The following is a 19,983-nucleotide window of genomic DNA, read 5'->3' as shown; positions in this document are numbered from 1 at the left end:
TTCTGCCTTCGTGTATGGTTCTGAGTATATAATGTACATCCTGGTTCGCTATCTTCGCAAATGTTAATCTTGTAAAATTCAGTCTCATGCTATGTTGTATAGCTCGTGTTCCGTTGTTTTGTATATCTAGTATTGCTATTGTATATTGTATATCGGCTGATGATGACGCTGATGATTGCTATTGTAGTGTTGTTTAAAACGCATTTTGTTAAAACATTTTCCAATTCTGTTAACTCGCCGTGACGATGTTATTCTGCACCATGGCGCCCCTAGCCAATTGCTCACAGATCGAGGCCGCGCATTTTTATCACGAGTAATCGACGATCTCTTGCGCTCCTCCTCAACGCAGCACAAGTTGACCACTGCCTACCATCCCCAAACAAATGGCCTCACCGAGAGACTAAATCGCACCCTCACGGACATGCTCTCAATGTATGTTTCATCTGACCACCGTGACTGGGACCTGGCGTTACCTTACGTGACTTTCGCGTACAATTCCTCGCGTCACGATACCGCCGGTTATTCACCCTTTTATATGCTCTTTGGCCGTGAACCAACGTTACCGATGGACACCCTACTACCGGCTGCTGCCGCGCCGCCTAGCGAATATGCACGTGATGCCATCGCTCGTGCCGATCACGCTCGTCAGATCGCCCGCTCTAGGCTGTTGGCCTCGCAAGCGACCCAGAAGCGTTTCTATGACAGCCGGCATCGCGACGTTCGCTTCTCACCCGGTGCCTTAGTTCTCCTGTGGTGTCCATTCCGCCGTGTTGGCTTATCCGAAAAGTTGCTATCTCGATACACGGGTCCTTACCGAATCGTCCGCCAGGTCACGGACGTCACCTACGAGATTGTTCCCGTCTCTCCGACTTTACCGCCGGCGATCGCTCCCAGTGACATAGTTCACGTTAGCAGACTGAAAGCCTACCGCCTTCCTCCTAACGACAATGTGTGAAGTGCGCCGGGACGGCGCTTGCACCGCCGGGGGTAATGCTACGCGAGAGACATTCATCCTGGGGTAGACGACGAAGAAGACGGTTCTCTCTGGTGCTGGTGGCTGTCCACCATCTTGGCTACTGTGTCTCTCTCATACTGTAAATACAGTGTAAATAGTCCCGCCTTGTGCCGTTTTACGTAACAATATTTTGTCTTTTCTTTCATAGCTATTTCGGCCATGAGGAATTCCAGTGATACATCTGGAAATATATGTGAATTATTGTATGTTTGCGCACACTGTTTGCTGTACTATTGCCTTGACTGGTCTTTCGGGTCACGTCAAGCTACGTATGTAGCTTTTAGTCCAAAATGACCGTCCAGCATGTAAACTGCAGAATAAATTGATTTGATTGATTTCGTCGGACACATTAAGAATTATCTCGAAACTGGTTTAGTCCTGAGAATTCGTTCCAAGTGGATACGCCTTGCGAACTCGGCGGCTATAGTTCGTAGATTGAAAGATGTTCCGTAAAATAATTATTGAAAAAGCTAATTATTGTAATTATGGTAATTCTTCAATTAGGCGTTTTGATTTCTCGTGGAAGTAATGGCCGCCTCATCGAGTAGTTTAGATCAAGGATTATAATTATGCTATCTGCCACAGGCAATAAAAAATTTTGTTCAGCTAAAATGAACCACATTTGCATGCTAAATGACACCATATAACCATATCGTACAAATCAAGGTAAGTGCATGCGCACCAGCGGAAAAATTGCAGCACAGGCCATGGGCCGCATTACTCATGTTCCCGTGGGAGAAACAAAGATTTCGGCCTTTTATTGCTTGTGTACTGCAGCTGATTAAACCTCGAGGTGAGGCTGACAGATACGGCACATTCTGTAAGTAAAAAAATTTTTTTTTCTTACAGGCCGGGCCTGGTCATGCAGACACGGGCCCCAACTAAGCTTAATGAACGCCCGGGCCCGGGCCGGGCCCGGGCTCAATAACACGGGCCCGGATCGGGCCCGGGCTTGGAACCACGGGCCCGGGCCGGGCTCGGGCTTTGTATTACGGGCCCGGGCTGGGCTCGGGCCTTGTAAAGCGGGCCTGGGCCGGGCTCGGGCCGAAAAATTAGGCCCGTGCAGTGCTCTAATCTAGGTTCATGTCCTACCTCGATGATAACGCCCCCCTACTGCTTGCTACCTGTTAGACCACTTGATTACAATAACCCCGGCGGCGAAGGGGAGCCACCCTGGCGTCTCAAGGCGATGAAACGATGAGAGGGTCGTGATGTGGCTTGAGGTGGCTGACGTGAACCGTGTCGCGTCCAAGACGACGCTTATCCGAGGAGTGGTTCACTGACTCAATGACATAAGTGACGGGAGACCGGCACTCGATGACGCGGTATGGCCCGTGGTACTTGGCAGCAAACTTGGGAGTGAGGCCAGGAGAGTTGAATGGTTGTCTGAGCCAGACGAGGGATCCAGCGACAAAACTCTGCAGACGCTTATCGTTGTCGCGGCGATGTTTCTGGAGGGCTTGGCTGTCGGACCTGAACGAGCGGGCCAGCTGTCGACACTCTTCTGCATGCTGTGCGACATCAGAAATCGGACTGAATTCAGAGGTGTCAGGGTGGTACGGTAATATTGTGTCAAGTGTAGAGGACGGTTCACGGCCATATAAAAATGGTGAAAAGCCTGTCGTAGACTGTGTCGCGGTGTTATATGCGTAAGTCAAGAAGGGGAGAATGACGTCCCAATTGGAGTGGTCAGAATCCATGTACATCGAGAGCATATCTCCCAGAGTACGGTTTAAACGTTCCGTGAGGCCATTGGTTTGAGGGTGGTATGCAGTAGATGTGCGATGAATACGGCACGCGTGGAGGGTCTCATGTATGACGTTGGAAAAAAAACACACGGCCTCTGTCACTAAGCAGTTCCCGTGTTGCACCATGACGGAGCATGAAATGGCGCAATATGAAGAAAGCACCGTCACGAGCACCAGCCGCGGGGAGTGGAGCTGCTTCTGCGTATCACGTGAGATGATCGACCGCGACAATTATCCAGCGATTGCCAGCAGTAAAGCACGGAAGCTGTTCATGAAGGTCAATCCCAATGCGTTCAAAAGGGCAGGCAGGACATGACAAAGGCGGCAGCTGAATGGTGGGCGGTGGTGAAAGGTGTTCCGTTGTTGGCATGCGGGACAGGACCGAGCATATTTACGGACAAATATGTACATCCCGCGCTAGTAGTAGCGTTGGCAGAGCCGCTGATACGTTTTCAGCCCGCCAGCGTGGGCATGTTGTGGATCAGCAGGGAAGTATGCACATACATCGGTTCGAAACTGCTTTGGTATGACTAGCAGCCATTTACGTCCGTCCGCCTGGTAGTTGCAGCGGTATAAATGTGCATCGCGTATTGCGAAATGCTTGACTTGGTGACGAAGGTGAAGCTGGTGAAGAGGCACAGAGAACTTTCAAGAGGGATGCGATCCACGGGTCCTTGTGCTGTTCCGAAGGCATGTCTGTCATGGTGAGAGCATCCAGTGAAATGGCGGCCGCTGAAGGTGGGCCTTCTTCAAATTGCACGGGTGATCGAGAAAGCGCATCCACGTCAGTATGCTTGCGCCCGGGTCGGTAAACAACGCGAATGTCGAATTCTTGTATACGAAGAGCCCGACGACCGAGGCGACCAGAGGGATCTATTAGGGAAGCCAAACAGCAGAGTGTGCCATGATCGGTTACAACGTCGAAAGGCCTGCGTACAAATAGGGGCGATTTTCTCCTAACGCCCATACAATCGCGAGGCACTCTTTTTCGGTGACGGAATAATTTTATTCCGCCTTGGTGAGAGCGCGGCTTGCACATGCCACGACATACTCAGGGAAGCCGGGCTTGCGCTGCGCGAGCACTGCACCAAGACCAATACCACTGGCGTCTGTATGTATTTCGGTTGGCGCAACAGGGTTGCAATGGCGTAGCACGGGTGGCGAAGTAAGTAGGCGGCCCAGTTTCGCAAAGGCGACGTCGCAGGCCGGTGTCCAGTGAAAAAGTTCGCTGGGGCCGTCGAGGAGCTTCGTAAGCGGTGGTATGATTGAAGTCAAATGGCAGACGAAGCGACGAAAATAGGAGGCCAAGCCGACAAAGCTGCAAATCTCTTTGGTGATAGAAGGCTTCGGAAACTCGGCAACAGCACGGAGTTTTTTCCGGGTCAGGGAGAATACCATCTTGGGAGACGAGGTGGCTGAGGATGGTGAGGCGGCGAGCCCCGAAGTGACATTTCTTCTTGTGGAGTTGAAGGCGTGCGTTTGTAAGGCAGCGGAGAATTGTGTGTAACCGAGCGAGATGTGAGGCGGAATCCGCAGAGAACACAACGACGTCATCGAGATAGCAAAGGCACATCTTCCATTTCAGACCGCGTAAAATTCCGTCCGTCATCCGCTAGAATGTCGCGGGCGCATTGCAAAGCCCGAAAGGCATCACTGTAAATTCCTACAGGCCATCCGGTGTGACGAATGCCGTCTTTGGACGATCACACTCCGCCATAGGGACCTGCCAATATCCCGAATGCAAGTTGAACGAAGAAAAAAATTCGGCACCTTGAAGGCTATCGGGGGCGTCGTTTATTCGAGGGAGAGCATAAACGTCTTTGCGAGTAATCTTGTTGAGGCGCCAGTAGTGCACACAGGATCTAACAGAGCCATCTTTCTTTTTGACCAGTACAGCAGGAGACTACCAGGGGCAACAAAAAGGCGTGATGACTCCGCGCTGAATCTTGTCAACTTGTTCTGTAATGACACGACGCTCCGCAGGCGACACACGGTAGGGGCGCTGTCGGAAAGGAGCGTGAGTCCCAGTGTCAATCGTGTGAACAACCGCAATAGTTCGGTCTAGTGACGCTTGCGGTAAATCAAACGAAGAACGGAACTTGCTAGAAGGGCAGGAAGCTGCGTCCTTTCAGCCGGAGCGAGGTCGTTGTCGATGGAACCGTGAAAAGTATCAGAGGGCACGGCGTCGGACGCAAGGTGACGTGTGAGGGCGTTCAGCTGATGTTTTGTCTCAGGCTCGGAGGCATCGAGGGGCAAGATAACATACGCGTCGACAGGCTGCACGTGGCCAAGTATTTCATTATGGTACAAAGTCAGAGGGCCTGAGTTGGGGTTGCACACAAATAGTCCGGGATTATCCTGATGAAGCGCGAAGATGGCAAATGGCAGTGACGAAATATGTCAGATGGCGTGAACAGAACGGCGGCATCGGGAAGGGCGGCAGAGGAAACGGGAACAATAACGGCACTGTGAGGTGGCATGTCAGTATCGGCGGTGACGACAAGCTTGGTATCACCGGGAGCGGGCACAAGGGCGGAAGGCGTCTCACAAAATACAGAGAGCTCTACCTGAGTACGAGCGCAGTCGATGACGGCGTGAATACGCGACAAAAATCCCACCCAAGGAACAGGTCATAAGAACACGAAGCCAGCACAAGAAACTCAACGTTGTAGATTGCGTCTTGTGTGAGCACCCGGGCCGTACATGCTGCGACGGGTTGAATATGTTGTGCGCTCGCAGTACGGATAGAAAACCCTGAAGGTGGCATCGTCACTTTACGGGTGGAGCAGCAAGACTTGTGGCTCATTACGAAAATAGCGGCATCAGTGTCCACAAGCGCTAGAGTTCGTACAGCATCAACAAACACGTCAATAACATTGGCAGGGGACAAGCGAGGACTCAGACAGGTGGACGACGGCGCAGCTCGTGCCTTTGAAGCTGCGGCAGTCAGTTTACCGCCTCAAGAGCACTTGACCGGCGACGCATAGGCGAATAACAATGGCGGCGCGGTGAGGATGACCGACGACAAACGAAAGGTGGGACATCGGAAGTCCGCTGACGATCGCCGGCGTATTCTTCAGGTTCTTGGTCTGGCTGCATGCGATGAGGAGGTTGGAAGGAGTAACCCGGATATCTCGGTGCACTCGTGGTCGCGCGAAACGCCGGCGACAGGAACGGGCAACATGACCCGGAATTCCCCAAGTGTAGCAGATTGGTCGATTGTCTGCAGTGCGCCAAGGCTTTGCGCACTGCGGATGTAACCCGACGAGCGGCGTCAGTGGCAGTTGACCTGTTGGTTGAGGGGTCGATACCGACAAAGGACGTGGCTTCATGACGGCATTCGCATACGTCAGTGGCGCGGCGACAGGATTCGGCAGAGAGGCAGATGACACCGCAAATGATAGCGGCGCGGCGAAAGGAGTCGGCTGGCAGGCAGACGGCAAAGCCTCGGTGACCTGTTCTTGTATCACCTGACGAATGGTAGGAGTCAGATAGTGTGTAGGCACTTAGTTGGCCGGGAAGAACGAAAGGTGTCGAGCAACTTCATCGCGTACAACCTCGTTGATCTGGGCCAGGAGCGCCGTGTGGTCGCCGCCGATGGTCAACGTGGCGAGGGAATCTAGTGACGTCTGCCGCCGACGGTCAACGTGGCGAGGGAATCGTCTATTGACGTCTGCCGCCGAGCTAAGACGCATTGCTTACGTAGTTCATCAAAGCTCTGGCACAGGCCCACGAGTTCAGACACGGTGTGCGGGTCCTTAGCCAGCAACGGCTGAAAGGCGTCGTCATCATTGCCTTTCATGATATGTTTGATCCTGTCTTGCTCAGTCATGGAAGGGTTAACCCGCTTGCATAAGTCAATGATGTCTTCTATATAGCTCTTGAAGTTCTGGCCCTGCTGCTGCGCCCGCCCGCGTTTACGCTGTTCAGCGAGAAGATTGCGCACTGCGGGGTGACCGAACACTTCTGCGAAACTCGTCTTTAAAGTAGGCCAAGGGGCGAAGTACGACTCATGGTTGGAAAACCCGAGGTTCACGACGTCTTGTAGGTAGAACAGGATGTTGCAAAGTTTCATAGCACCGTCCCACTTGTTGTGCGCGCTCACCCTTTCACACGACGACAGCCAAACTTCTACGTCACGGTCATCAGTGCCGCTAAAGTAAGCTGGCTCGCGCTGGCGCAGCACGCTTGACACGATGACCGACGGAACTTTCTGGGTGGCGTCATCAGGCATTGTCGGAGCAGCGTTGGGCAACGTGCGGCCTCGGAGCTCCAGGTTTGAAGAGGCTACCCCGCACCTCCACCACTTTGACAAGGGGATTTATTAAAGGAAAGCGACAGGCGAAAAACCAACGCAGCTCCTAGGGAACAACGGTCTCGGCGCCAACAGCTCTTGATCTGTGTTCGCGTCTTACCTCGATGATAACGCCCCTCTGCTGCTTTTCTTCCTGTTCGTCTTCTTCATTAGACAAAAAACAAAAAAAAACATAGTCAGGGAAACCTGGAATAAAGAGGTCTTGTAGAGAATCTTCCCCATGCATGTGCCGAGCCAATAAAGAGAAGCATTTTGCAACATCCCGGTTATCGCTTGTATGACTTATGCGTATCCCGCTCATGCATCACCATCTAACCAAGTATTTATTTGAAAAGTTTCTGGCGAGTAAAATGTATTCTGTACCAAAGGGTGAAAAATGTATTGCTGGCTACCCAGACACCGATCTTATTTGGGGCATGTCGTTGTGCGGGATTCTGGGTTAATTTTAAATGGCTAGATGCATTTACCGTGCACCCAATGGGCGGTACGCGATAGCTGATGTAATCCGTATGAGGTAGAAGAAACGCTAGGCAAAATGTAAGAGTAAAAAAAATACAAGTAAACTGTTATAGGCTAGTACTCACCCTCCGTTTAAGAGAGAGAGAGAGAGAAAGAGAAAGAAAGACAAGGAGGTTAGCCAGTGTGAATACCGGCTTGCTACCCTGTACTGGGGAAAGGGGCAAAGGGAATAAAAGATGATAGAAGGAAAAAAAAAACATTGAAGTAAGAAAATTTGCGCAATAACGCGACCCTACGCGCTACAACGTTCAAAGCCGGTCGCACAATTCACAAGCCTTTAAAAACTTCAGCAGAGCCCTTAAGGCCTTGAGTTCCGAAGTCCGTCTACACCAGTGTCCTAAAACTTTTTCTTCTGTGAGGGGGCGATTGTCCAGTTTTTCAAGCGCAGTCGCGAGCACTTTTCTTGCCACATTGTAGCGGGGACAGTCACAGAGTAGGTGCTTGATTGTCTCCTCGCGGCCACAGTTGTCGCAAGCAGGGCTGTCAGCCATTCCAATGCGGAAGGAATAGGCGTTCGTGAATGCGACGCCGAGCCACAGGCGGCACAGAAGTGTTGCTTCCGCTCGTGGTAACCCTGGTGGAGACGGAGTTGCAGACATGGGTCCAATCTGTGGAGGAGTGCGTTGCTGAAGTCACTTGTGTTCCACAGAATCTGCGTAAGCTCGCGTGCGAGGGAACGAAGTTTTGTGGCTGCGTCTATTCTCGACAGTGGTATGGATACAATAGGGGCACCATCGTGGGCCGATCGGGCAGCGTCATCCGCACTGTGATTTCCCGAAATTCCGCAGTGACCTGGTATCCACTGGTAGATGATGTTGTGCCCCTTGTCGGTTGCGTGATGGTGAAGTAGTCGGATGTCTGCTAATAATTGTGCGTTAGGTCCGTGGTTGAAAGGGGACAGCAGGCACTGGAGAGCTGCCTTCGAGTCACAAAAGATGGACCATGACTGTGACGATTTGGGGCCAATAAATTCCAGAGCAGCACGGATAGCTGCGAGTTCTGCAGCCGTCGATGATGTAATGTGAGACGTCTTGAATTGGATGGTGACAGATTTTACGGGAATTACCACTGCTCCAGCTGAACTTTTGGAGGAGACAGAACCGTCCGTGAAAACGTGGGTGCGTTCTCTGTGCTTTTCATGCATGAATGAAAGCACGGTTTGTTTGAGGACGAATGACGACATGTCCGTTTTCTTTCTGATACCGGGAATTACAAGAAGGGCTTGGATTGGATGCAGGCACCACAGTGGTAGAGATGGTCGTGCTGCAGGCATGACGTTCGACGGTAAAGTTCCATGGCTGGCGGCAATAATCCCGCTAAACGCTGAACGAGGTCGAGCGGCAGGAAGGGAGGCGAGATGATGCGATGGAAGTCGGGCGAAGTGCCGGATGTGCATCCTTAAAGCATCGACTTGAATGTACGTAGTGATGGGGTGATCATGCGCGATGGCTATTGTTGCTGCCGTGGATGCACACCTGGGAAGGCCAAGACATATTCTCAGAGCTTGAGCTTGCACAGACTGGAGGACCCGGAGGTTGGTCTTGCCGGTCCCACTCAGTACAGGTAAGCTATAGCGTAGGAGACCCAGGAAGAGTGCATTATAGAGTTGGAGCATCGCCCTCACTAATGCACCCCATGACTTTCCCGCGAGAAATCTGAGAACATGGGTTACCATGGTCAGCTTCTTTTTTAGGTAGGAGATATGAGGACTCCAGGAGAGGTCTCGATCGATTGTCACTCCTAGAAAACGGTGCGTCTTCTCGTAGATGATTGGCTGTCCATTAATTTTGACAACATACGGTCTCATTGCTTTGCGCGTGAAAGCGACCATGGAGCACTTCTCCGATGACACCTCCAGACCTTGTGCTCGGAGATAACCTGATGTAACTGTGGCCGCTTTTTGGAGTCTGGCGCGCACCTGGGGACGCGTAACTCCTGATGACCAAATGCATATATCGTCCGCATAGATCGACACGTGGACGGATTGCGGAAGGGAATGAACTAGGTCGATGAGCGCTAGATTAAATAGAGTGGGGCTCAAGACTCCACCTTGCGGTACGCCACGGTAGGTGTTGTGCTGCGATGTCATACCATCCTCTGTTAGCACAAAGAATGACCTGTCCTTCAAATAGCTGATAATCCATCGAAAAACAAGGCCACCTAGGCCAACATCGCCCATAGCGTCCAGGATGGCTCGATGAGTTATGTTGTCATAAGCGCCTTTAACGTCCAGGAACATCGCCGCTGACAGTCTCTTTAGGGTTTTTTCGTGCTGAACCGACGAGACAAGATCTATGACGTTGTCTATAGAAGAACGTCCGCGTCGGAAGCCTGCCATAGCGTCAGGGTATATCTCGTATCGCTCTAAGTACCACTCCAGACGTGTAAGCACCATCCTCTCCATCACCTTTCCTAGACAACTGGCCAGAGCAATGGGACGATACGACGCCACGTCTAGAGGTGATTTGCCTGGTTTGAGCAGAGGCACAAGGCGGCTGGACTTCCATACAGCAGGAACCACTCCTTCACGCCACGAATTATTGTACACGTCCAGAAGAGCTTGCCGAGCTGTTTGACCGAGGTTGGCAAGAGCTGCGTACGTCACCCCGTCAGGTCCAGGCGATGAGGAACGTCTGCACGCTGCCAATGCCGCTTGAAACTCCTCGGTCGAAAACAGATTGTCCATACGAGAATCCCTCGAGATGGGAACGTCATAGGAATCATGCGCGGTGAACGAGGACGGTTGGCCGGCAACCTTCAAACAGAAGTCCTCCGCTACGTCGATCTCTCGGCGACCTTGGTAGAGAGCCAGGCATTTGAAGGGGTGGCGCTGTTGCGGCGATGTTCGAAGACCGCGCACCGTCCTCCATATATATGACAGGGGTTTGTGGGGGTCAAGAGAATCACAGAAACTCTTCCACCTTCGAGACTGCAGTAAGTTGATCCGACGCTGGATCTTCTTCTGTATGCGTCTCGACTCCCTTAAGTCGTAGATGGACTTGGTGCGCCGGTAGCGTCGTTCAGCGCGACGGCAAATTGCTCGGAGGCGTTCCAATTCCGCTTCGAATTCACAAAATTTTGGTGTAGGCCTAAAAACGCTTGTGGCCTTTTGAGCAGCGTCATTAATTAGCTCCTCGATGTTTCCAGGCACACAGTTCTGAGAATTTTCACACATCTGCTCCATGAGGAGCGTGTATTTCGGCCAGTCGATGCGTTGAACTGTGGTGCAGTGTGACTTGCCGATGCCTTCGACCTTAACATATGTTGGAACATGGTCACTACCATGCGTTTCGTTGTCCGGGAACCATTTCACACTGCTACTGAGGGATCTTGAAACAAAAGTTAAGTCCAGGCAGCTGCTGTAAGTCAATCCCCGCAGAAAAGTGGGACTTCCATCATTTAGGCAGCAGAGTGCATGGTTCGACGCGAAGGCTAGTACATGTCGTCCTCGGCAATCCATCATTAAACTTCCCCATAGCGGATGATGCGCATTGAAATCGCCGGTAATAATCCATGGTCCAGGTGTCGATTTTAAAATTGCACTTAGTCTTGCGTTGTTAAATCGGCTCGAAGGTGAAATGTAGGCACCTACGAGCGTGAGTGTGACGTTCTTGCATTTTACGGTCAAGCATACGTACTGGTTGTCGTCATCAGGTGCCACTGGGTGTAACACATAAGTGAAATCACATCTGATGTAAACGATGACTTTGCTGCGGTCGCTACAGGTGCCAGACATGAAACCTTCATATCCTGATAAACGGATCGCGCTATCAATGTTTGGCTCACAAATAACGATGATTGGAAATTTGTTCTTAAAAACAAAGGCACGAAAGTCCGAAATGCGGGACTTAAGGCCACGGGCATTCCACTGGAAGATAAACGCTTCCTTGACTTGTTTAAAGAACGAGTGCAGAGGAGCAGCCATGGTGCTTCTCAAGACTGGCCAGTACCGGATTCAGCGCATCCAGTATCTGAAGCGCACCTCGAGCCGCCGGAGTGTGTATGGACGTCAGGAGAACACACTCCGTTTAACATGAGCAGTAAAGCAATGCCTCTTGGTTAAGAATGAGTTAAAACGACGGATTGATTGTGCACAGATGGCGGACAGATTTCCACGTGCCTTTTCCTTTATTTGGTGAGTCGTCTGAATATGATTGTATTATAACATAAAACATGTCGATAACGATGCCATTATAGCGATAACGGAAACAGAGTGCCGTACTGCGGTATCGCTTCTCTTGTCGTTGTTGAGACTCGGGGTAGCGTTTAGGCCGGTGATCCTTCAGCCAAAAGGATGAGTATGTCCGGGGGTAAGAGCGAGAGAAAGAAAGGATTTATTGTACATATTTACAGTGGCTCCAAATATGGAAGCCCACTCCATGGGAGAGCACTTTGAAACTCTCAGCTCACTACATGTCTCAGCCCACATCAGTACACGTCGGGACACACCACTGACCCAAATGTGTCTGCTTATAAAACATTCGTCTTCCCTAGTTGATCCGACTAGGGAATATGATGACCTTGGTGCGGCCAATCAGAGGAGTCGTAATGTTCACAGAACTCCGCTTCTAATGTTGCACCTTCGAAGCAAGGACGAGGCGATCTGGAAACGGGGGATTCACACTCCTTCCACGAAAGTCGGCGACTGGGTTTTTTTTTTTTGCTCTCCGTGGCGTTAGTCTTGCCAGGGTCGGGAGAGTGACCTTCGGTCTGGTCCCCTCTTCCACGAAGAGGGTAGCGGTTGTGGTCGCTTCTAAGTGAGCTTCTTTGCCATCGCGTCACAGCCGGTATCGGGCAGCGTCGACAGGTAGGCGGCTGCTAATGATTGGGGTGGCGTCGGGGAAAACAACCAAAGCGTGCGCCCTGCCGATTCGGGACGCAACAGACTCCTCCGCAGCCGAAAGATCCGACCTGAGGGTGACAAGCTGTCAGGTTGCCCGAAGCACCAGTGGTCTTTCGCGACCTCGGTGTTTGGTCTTAAAGTGATGGCCGATGGCACACTCGAGCTTGGGATCCTAGCTGCGCTTGAGAACCTTCACTGCGCTCCCCACACGGTTTAGTGCCTTTTGTTTTATTCGGCTGCGTTGCCTTCACTGCCGCATTACGCACTCTGCGACACCGCTTCTTTCTCCTACTTCTAGCACGCTTTCTGGTGCCAATTTCTGAGCCTTCCGCTCGCACTTCGTGATGACCGGCGCGCATATCGTCGGTCACGCTTGCCACTTCAACCACGCAGTCTGGACGATTAGCGGGTGAATCACCCCTCTCAATTCCACCTTCACTGGCGGGGAGCTCCAAACACCTCGGTGCAATGCAGCTATTCTCTCTTGTGCACCGTAGCTCACATATCTGGGAGCTGTCCACTACTGCACTGTTCTGCCCGCATTGTGGTTCTGCGCACTTTTCTGATCGAGTGGAGTCTGCCCTGGTGCTCTCGTCTAGCGAGCTTGTGTCACTTCGGACTACTGCTGCTAGAGCAGCATTCGCGACATACTCCAAATCATCCGCAGCTGACCTAGCTGCTTCTCTAGCATTCAATTGGCTCATTATCTCGTCGCGCTCAATCAGGTCCCCATGAACGGGTCCCTCAACAACTACGCCACGGTCTGCGGATCTGGCATCACCTTTGTTAGGCTCGCAAAGATTAGCCTCTCTTCCTACTATCAGCAGAACCGTGCGTGCGATTTCTTCGCACTTTCCGTGCGCGACTTCTACGGGCGCCTTGCATTTCAGCTGCTCCTCCTCTACTTCAAGGTGCTCGTTGCTAGCCCTGCTCCTGTTGCCACTTTGAATACGTTGAATCTTTAATTGTAACAACAGTATTTCGCGCTCTCCGGCTTCTTTCGCCGCCGCTCGCTCTTTCTCCCTTTCCTCTCGCTCTTTCTCCCTTTCCTCTCGCTCTTTCTCCCTTTCCTCTCGCTCTTTCTCCCTTTCCTCTCGCTCTTTCTCCTTTTTTTTTCGGGCCAACGCCCGCTCCAGCTGTTCCGCAACCCATGTCCTAAGCTCATCGCCCTCTAGGCCGAACAGTTTGCCTCTTTCTATCCACTTTTCAGACTCCATTCTCTCCAAAATGCGGCTACACTACCAAAAACCGAGCACTCACAATTCTCATGCACATGCTTTCTACACTGCACAAGAATGTGTCAGTAGCACTAATCGATCCCTCTCTCCACGATGATCGTTCTCCGTTCACCGTGCTGCTTTTGTACGGAACGTCCTGTTCGCGGACGCCAGTTTATGCCACAGCTGTCCCCGATTCGTCGTCGGCGCGAAGTCAGTCGACGGGGTAGACAAGCTGGTTGGTTGTTCCGTACGCAAGCGAGCACAGTGAAAAGAGTCAGAGTCGGGAGTAAACAAAAAAACAAGATATTTATCGACTGATAAATATACACAAATCAATAAAATAAAATAATAAAAAAAAACACAAGACACACTAACACACCTGAACTTAATATATCACAATGATGAAGACAATAAATGCGAACAATTAACAGTAGATATCAAAATGAAACAGTGCGAGGATCCAATACACAAGAATACACTTAACAATATTTCACTAAAGCAAAGTTCAAAAGAATTCAAAGTTCAAAAGAAAACAAATGGTGCCATACGCGTGGCCGGGCAGCAGCAGCAAGTCCATAAACCGTGGAAGTCGGTGCACAAAGCTTTCCCGAAGAATGCTGGCGGTCCGATCTTGTCGAGGTGGATGCGAATTGTTGAGCTGGATTTCCCGGGAGTCTAGATTGGACGTCTTCTCTCAAGCAGGTTGAGCTAACTTGAGGCGAACTACCGTGAGCTTCGTTGCAGACGCTGGTTTGACGTCTCGTACGTCAACAAGTTCCTCGGAGTTCCGACGTGGCCAGGCGGCCCAGGCGATACTGGACGGCACTAGCCCCCCAACGGCTTCTCAGCAGCGCATAGGTTCAGCTTCTAGACTAATCAGCAGGGCCCAAAACATGCGCCTAAATAGCCTCTCCTTTCCTTAGCTCCCTAGGTAGGGAAACTGCCGCTACGTAGCATTCTCCGAATTCAGCTCTCTTAGCTCCCAACAATCTTGGCCGCGCCCTTTCACTATGGACGAAGAACCGCAGATTAGCCTCTCTCCCAATGTCAAGGGCCAAGGTTGAGCCCGGCACTACCACGTGGCCGTACACGAACACTACGGGGTCCGTAATCGGCGTGTCGCGTCTGGAATCGAGATGGCAGCCCGAGCGGCCACGACGCTTTTGCCGCCCGTAATTCGGCGTGTCGATGTCGAATGCATTATACGCTGCACAGTCAGGAGCCCACGTTTTTGACACTCGTAATTCGGCGTGTCGATGTCGAATGCATTATACGCTGCACAGTCAGGAGCCCACGGGTTTGACGCTTGTAATTCGGCGTGTCGTTAATCAGCGTCCAAACCCTTCGAAAATATGCCGCTCCGTGACACACTCTTGATTGTTTATTCTATTCCATTTCATTTATTTTTGAATTTGCCGGCGACTGAGTTATGCTACTTTTCGTGGTAGTATTTGCGCGGATAGATTTAAAGTCGTTGTGTTCTCCATTCCCGTTTCCCTTATATTGAGCGTGATGTTATAGTGAGCGTGATCCAAATACACAGGCTTTAACTGTTTAGCGCAATAACTCAGTAGGCTGATCCAAAATAATATCTGACTGACCACTAACTCGTTTTGCTGCATTTTTACAACAGGACTGATGTATATAGCGCAAATTTTAGTACCAATGTATGGCCACCTGTTGAGATGGAGTATAAGAGTGTCGTACCACCACAGGGTAAGTGCTCAGTTTCTAAGAATGTTTTCCTTAATACCTCAGAACCTCAATGGTGCACCGCCATCACAGCTATTAAAATAGTATACTGCCATCAACTTTAACAGTGCAATGGCGTTGAGTCACCGACGAAGGCGATGCATTTTCATAAAATATTTACCCCTCCAGTTGGTGGTGGCGTGCTCCCACTCTGGCGTCTGTCACGAAAGGGCAAAAGAGAGTGACAGGGAGAACCTGGTAGCCATAGTTAGGTCAAATGACGTGAAGCGAGATGAATTTTTGGTCGTGCTTAGATTCGAGATACATTTCGATAGGTTGGACTTAAGATCGGATCCTCCTCGGAGAGGAGAATCGAACCATAGGGAAGTGGGCCAAGTATGCGAGAAAGTATAAAAAAGAATGGGAGCAAAACTCTGAGCTCAAAGGCGGGTCCTGGTGCTTTTACTTATAGATGGCTTGCCCGTAACGTCACAGATGCAGGTACTCATCCTGCTAATATCGAAACATGTTTGCCACGATGACATTAGTGCACCAGGTCACTTGAACATCACCCACCGTGTTGGCTTAGCAGGTGAGGTGTCACGCTGCTGGCTCGAAGACGCGGGTTTTATTCCCGGCCACGGCGGCCGCATTTCGATCGAGGCGAAATGCAGGATCACCCGTATACTCAGATTTAGGTGCACGTTAAAGAACCCCAGATGGTCAAAATTAATCTGGAGTCCGCCATTGCGTGATGCCTCCGAATCATATCGCGCTTTTCGCACGTAGAACCCCACCAATTATTATTAGCACATCAACATAGTTTGCTTTTTCACAGTAACCGGTTTTCACAGGATTACCACTGTTATCAATTTGTCGTTTACTTTTGCTCTTCGTGCGCCGTGGCGGCTTTTACCATTTAGAGCGAGTTACGTTCGGGACGTGCACGTCGCCGAAAACGACTGTGCGCTTCTTACACTGGTGTGCCGTTTTGCGCAGTAATCTTCTAAAGCTTCGCTTACACCGATTCAGACAGTGAGTCTCATCTGTTGTCTGTCACTTTTATAACGCATGTTCTTGCCGTGTTAGATACCTTAGATAGGGGCCAGGTTGATTTAAATGGACACTATATAGAGCATATACCAGCGAACCCGGGCGCGGAAATTGAAAAAAAAATAACTAGGAAACAAGACAGGAAAGAATGGTTTTGGATCATAAAAAAAGCAGCCGTGTGCGCGTCGCCGTCACACACTGCTGGGCACATGAACTTGTCCTACGCTTTAGCCAAAGGTCACTTGAGAGGTTGATGATGCTGAACGTTCTTTTGCGTTCACGACAGCTAAACGCAGAGCTCGCAGTTATTATTACTGCAAATAACTAAAAATAATCATTTAGTACTATCTGCCATCAAATAAAAGCACTGTCATTTCGCCTTCTGCAGCGATTCGCTGGAACTTGAGAGCTTCCGGGGCCAACCAAAAAGTATTCTGTGTGCAAGCATGATGTCGCTGTTGTTGAGGTCAAGGGTCGACCGCCACGTACGGCGGCATGGACATTTTGTTGCGACGGGTTTTGCAAAACAAGGATTGCCGTAGTCGAATGTGAAAATGTTTACACTGATAAAAGTGCAAATAAAAATGGCTAATCTGGCGACGAAATATTTTGCTCTTTTTTCTGTTTGGCTACATTTGGGCTACGATTTCTCTAGCTTTGGGCTACGCCGCCTTGTCCGACCTGGCAACACTGTACTGAGGCCCCACTGCATGGTTGGCTTCTTTTCGGCTATAATATCCGTCTGTTTTCGCTATATCACTCTGTGCCATCTGGCAACACTGCAACATTGTAGCTATGTGGTACATTTGAGTGCATGTCAATTGATCCTTTCAGGAATGTTCCTCCATTTATGAAATTCTGCCAAACTCATTTGGCACAATTACTTTGCATGAACAAGTGTAAACGCATATTTATAAATTAGAGTATGTACTTGCTTTTTTATGTTGCCCGAAATTCTGCTTGTCACGACCACACTTGTTCATTCTGCGAAATTCCCTCGGGGCAATATAGGTGTGCAAACGAAAAATTTTATTTGTATAGTCTCAAAGAAGAAACACAGAAAAATGTGTGCGGCAAAAATACGTTTCGTGTTTCCGTATTGCTCGTGAAACATATTATCGTATACATCGAAGTAACAAACTGGGGTGCCACATTAAAAATTATTGCTGTAGAAAAGCTGATTAGATTTTAATAACTGCCTTTCGTGTGAAAGCTAGCGTTGAATAAATAACATTTAAACAATATTGAGGTTGTAAAATTACAGCAGGAAAAGTTTCAGAAGACAGGCATAAACGTCACTGTCAACAACTCCAATGAATTGGGCATGGCTTTGACGGCATCCTCAATTATCACGTAGGAATTAAATTTTCATTCGGTCATTTTGTTTTTCCATGGTAAAAAAGTGCTATTATCTTGTGACCTCGGATCTCCGGCGTGGCACATTGCAGTGCACAGGACAGCGAGGTCACCAACGAAAGAATTAAGAGTAACTTTACGTGCAATGTTGTTGAGTGTGTAGTTTTGCTTTGCAGTGCCATAGTTAATATGATGCATGGCTGTAGAACCAACCTCAATAGATGGCGCTTGTTGTTCTGAATGTTCCATGTTGCAGTTCTTTTTTTTCATTTTACAGATCCTAGAGAACGATACTTCATGATACTGAATTATACTACGCCAGTAACATACAAGTGCAGTGTTGTGATCGCGGCTCTTAGAGGTCAAGACTGTGAGTACGTTTTCCGGTGTACTGCACTGTCGGACACTAATAACTTTTTTTTTGTTTTTAAACTGTTTGGCTTCTAATTGTTATGAAACTCGCACACAGCTATAATAACTGAATTTCCCGCTCTTGCACATGTCTCGATGTATAACTAGTCTAATCTATTCCCGAGCTCTACGTGCACGCGAAGAATTAAAGTCGCGTAAATGCATCTTCAGTATTCCGTGGTATTTATTGTACGTATAGACTGAGCAGCGATCAAGCACATTAGGTTTTGCTAGGCCTGCTTAAAATTCACGCTCATTCAGAGTGTTTTACGAGCAATTCGAAATTAAACCAGTTGAGCATACCTACAGCACGCCGCTAACTCCTTGGTTATAACGATACACTATGAAGTATATGGTCGCGAATTAAACTCGCGACCTGCGGTGGGAGAAATTAGATTCTAAATCCTCTGAAAAAAATGCTCTTGTATCTAAATTGAGGTGCATTGTAATGAATCCAGGACACTTAACTATTCCGAAGTTACGACAGCGAAGTCCTCCGTAGCCCATGTGTTCAATCGCAATGTTATGACCCCACTAGTTGTTTTTACAGCCAGTAACGGTAATTCAAGTATCTGCACCATCCAAATATCAATCATGGCGAGATGTATTTCAAGAGACAAACTCAGGTTTGAGAACTATATTGTCCAGAATGGACACACAGGATTGAAATATTTGAAAGATGCTTTTCACGACCCAAGAAAGCAGAGCGGTGTTCGTCTAAACTATTGTCTTCAAGAGTTTCAGAACTAGCCTGTACACCAATGTAGATCGTTTACCAAGCTGTTACGTTGTGAAACGAATCATTCAAGACCAGTGCACTAAAGCATGTCCCACCACTTCGAGTGGCCCTTGTGCTTCTTTATATTGCGTTCCTATGCATGCTCGTCGGGTAATGGTGGTGCCCAAAGAGATGGCACAGTTTCTCTTCAGGGTGATGAGCTCAGTTTCTCCTGTGACTAGCGCTCTTCACAGGAAGCGGACAGTTTCCCACATACATTTGCCATTTTGTCCTTTTTGCTGATCCATGCCTTGACTCTTCATTTTTGTGCATTGTTCATAACAAATCCATTCGCTCGTGCCCTAGTTGCAATCGTTAGCAAACGCAGTTTTTGATTTCTTGTCGACTTCGAGCTTCGTCGGATCGCAGATAGAACCTGGAAAATATTGTCGGTCCTGTAAAGAATACTCGTATAACTCCTTTTTTTATCGAGGCAAGGAATAGTCAAGCAGCGCCCTTACAAGTTTTTTTTCTTGCGCACCAAAACGACGGATGACGACCATCAACTTCACCTGGAGTGAATTCTGTTGCGTTTCAGTAGGTCGTCAACATGTGTCGAAAATATCGCGTTTGGCGCAAGTGATCTATCAGAGTCGGCGGCACAAGATGGAAGCTCCATGTGTTTGTAAACAGCTAGACAACTCAGAAGTCTGTCCAAGAAAAAGAGGAAGTACGTCGAAGGAGGATTTGTGTTTGAAAACTACGCGATGAAGTACTTCGTTATTTGCGGTGTGAAATCGGGGTTAACTGCAGTACGCGCTGCACAATCAGGGGCACTATCTGCAAGTCATCATCACCACGTTATTCACAAAGACAAAGAGAATTTCGGTGACGCAAACAAATTATCTGCTGATATATATTAGGCGTGTTAGTATTCGAACTTGAATAGCATTTTAGTGGCAGCAGACAAGGACATATAGCAAACGTAAGCACCACGGTAGGCTATCTGCAACAGTTTATTCCCGGCAATATACATACATTCATAGACCATGCACAACACGGCAACCGTAGGACCTTACAAAATGCACCTGCC

General features: G+C 49.4%; 1 protein-coding gene across 2 annotated transcripts in view; it reads left to right on the top strand.

Moving 5' to 3' along the window:
* Positions 1-19,983, top strand: part of LOC125939952 (uncharacterized) — a 195,881-nt gene that overhangs the window by 7,883 nt on the left and 168,015 nt on the right. Inside the window, exons 2-3 of one of the 2 annotated variants that reach the window (XM_049655557.1) lie at positions 15,294-15,376; positions 18,039-18,131. In XM_049655557.1, coding sequence (XP_049511514.1) covers positions 15,294-15,376; positions 18,039-18,131 — 176 coding nt within the window. The remainder of the gene's footprint in view (positions 1-15,293; positions 15,377-18,038; positions 18,132-19,983) is intronic. The other variant, XM_049655558.1, reaches the window with a different exon arrangement.

Source organism: Dermacentor silvarum, chromosome 9 (genome assembly GCF_013339745.2).
Source record: "Dermacentor silvarum isolate Dsil-2018 chromosome 9, BIME_Dsil_1.4, whole genome shotgun sequence".
Taxonomy (NCBI): domain Eukaryota; kingdom Metazoa; phylum Arthropoda; class Arachnida; order Ixodida; family Ixodidae; genus Dermacentor; species Dermacentor silvarum.
This window is presented reverse-complemented; position numbering and strand designations above follow the sequence as displayed.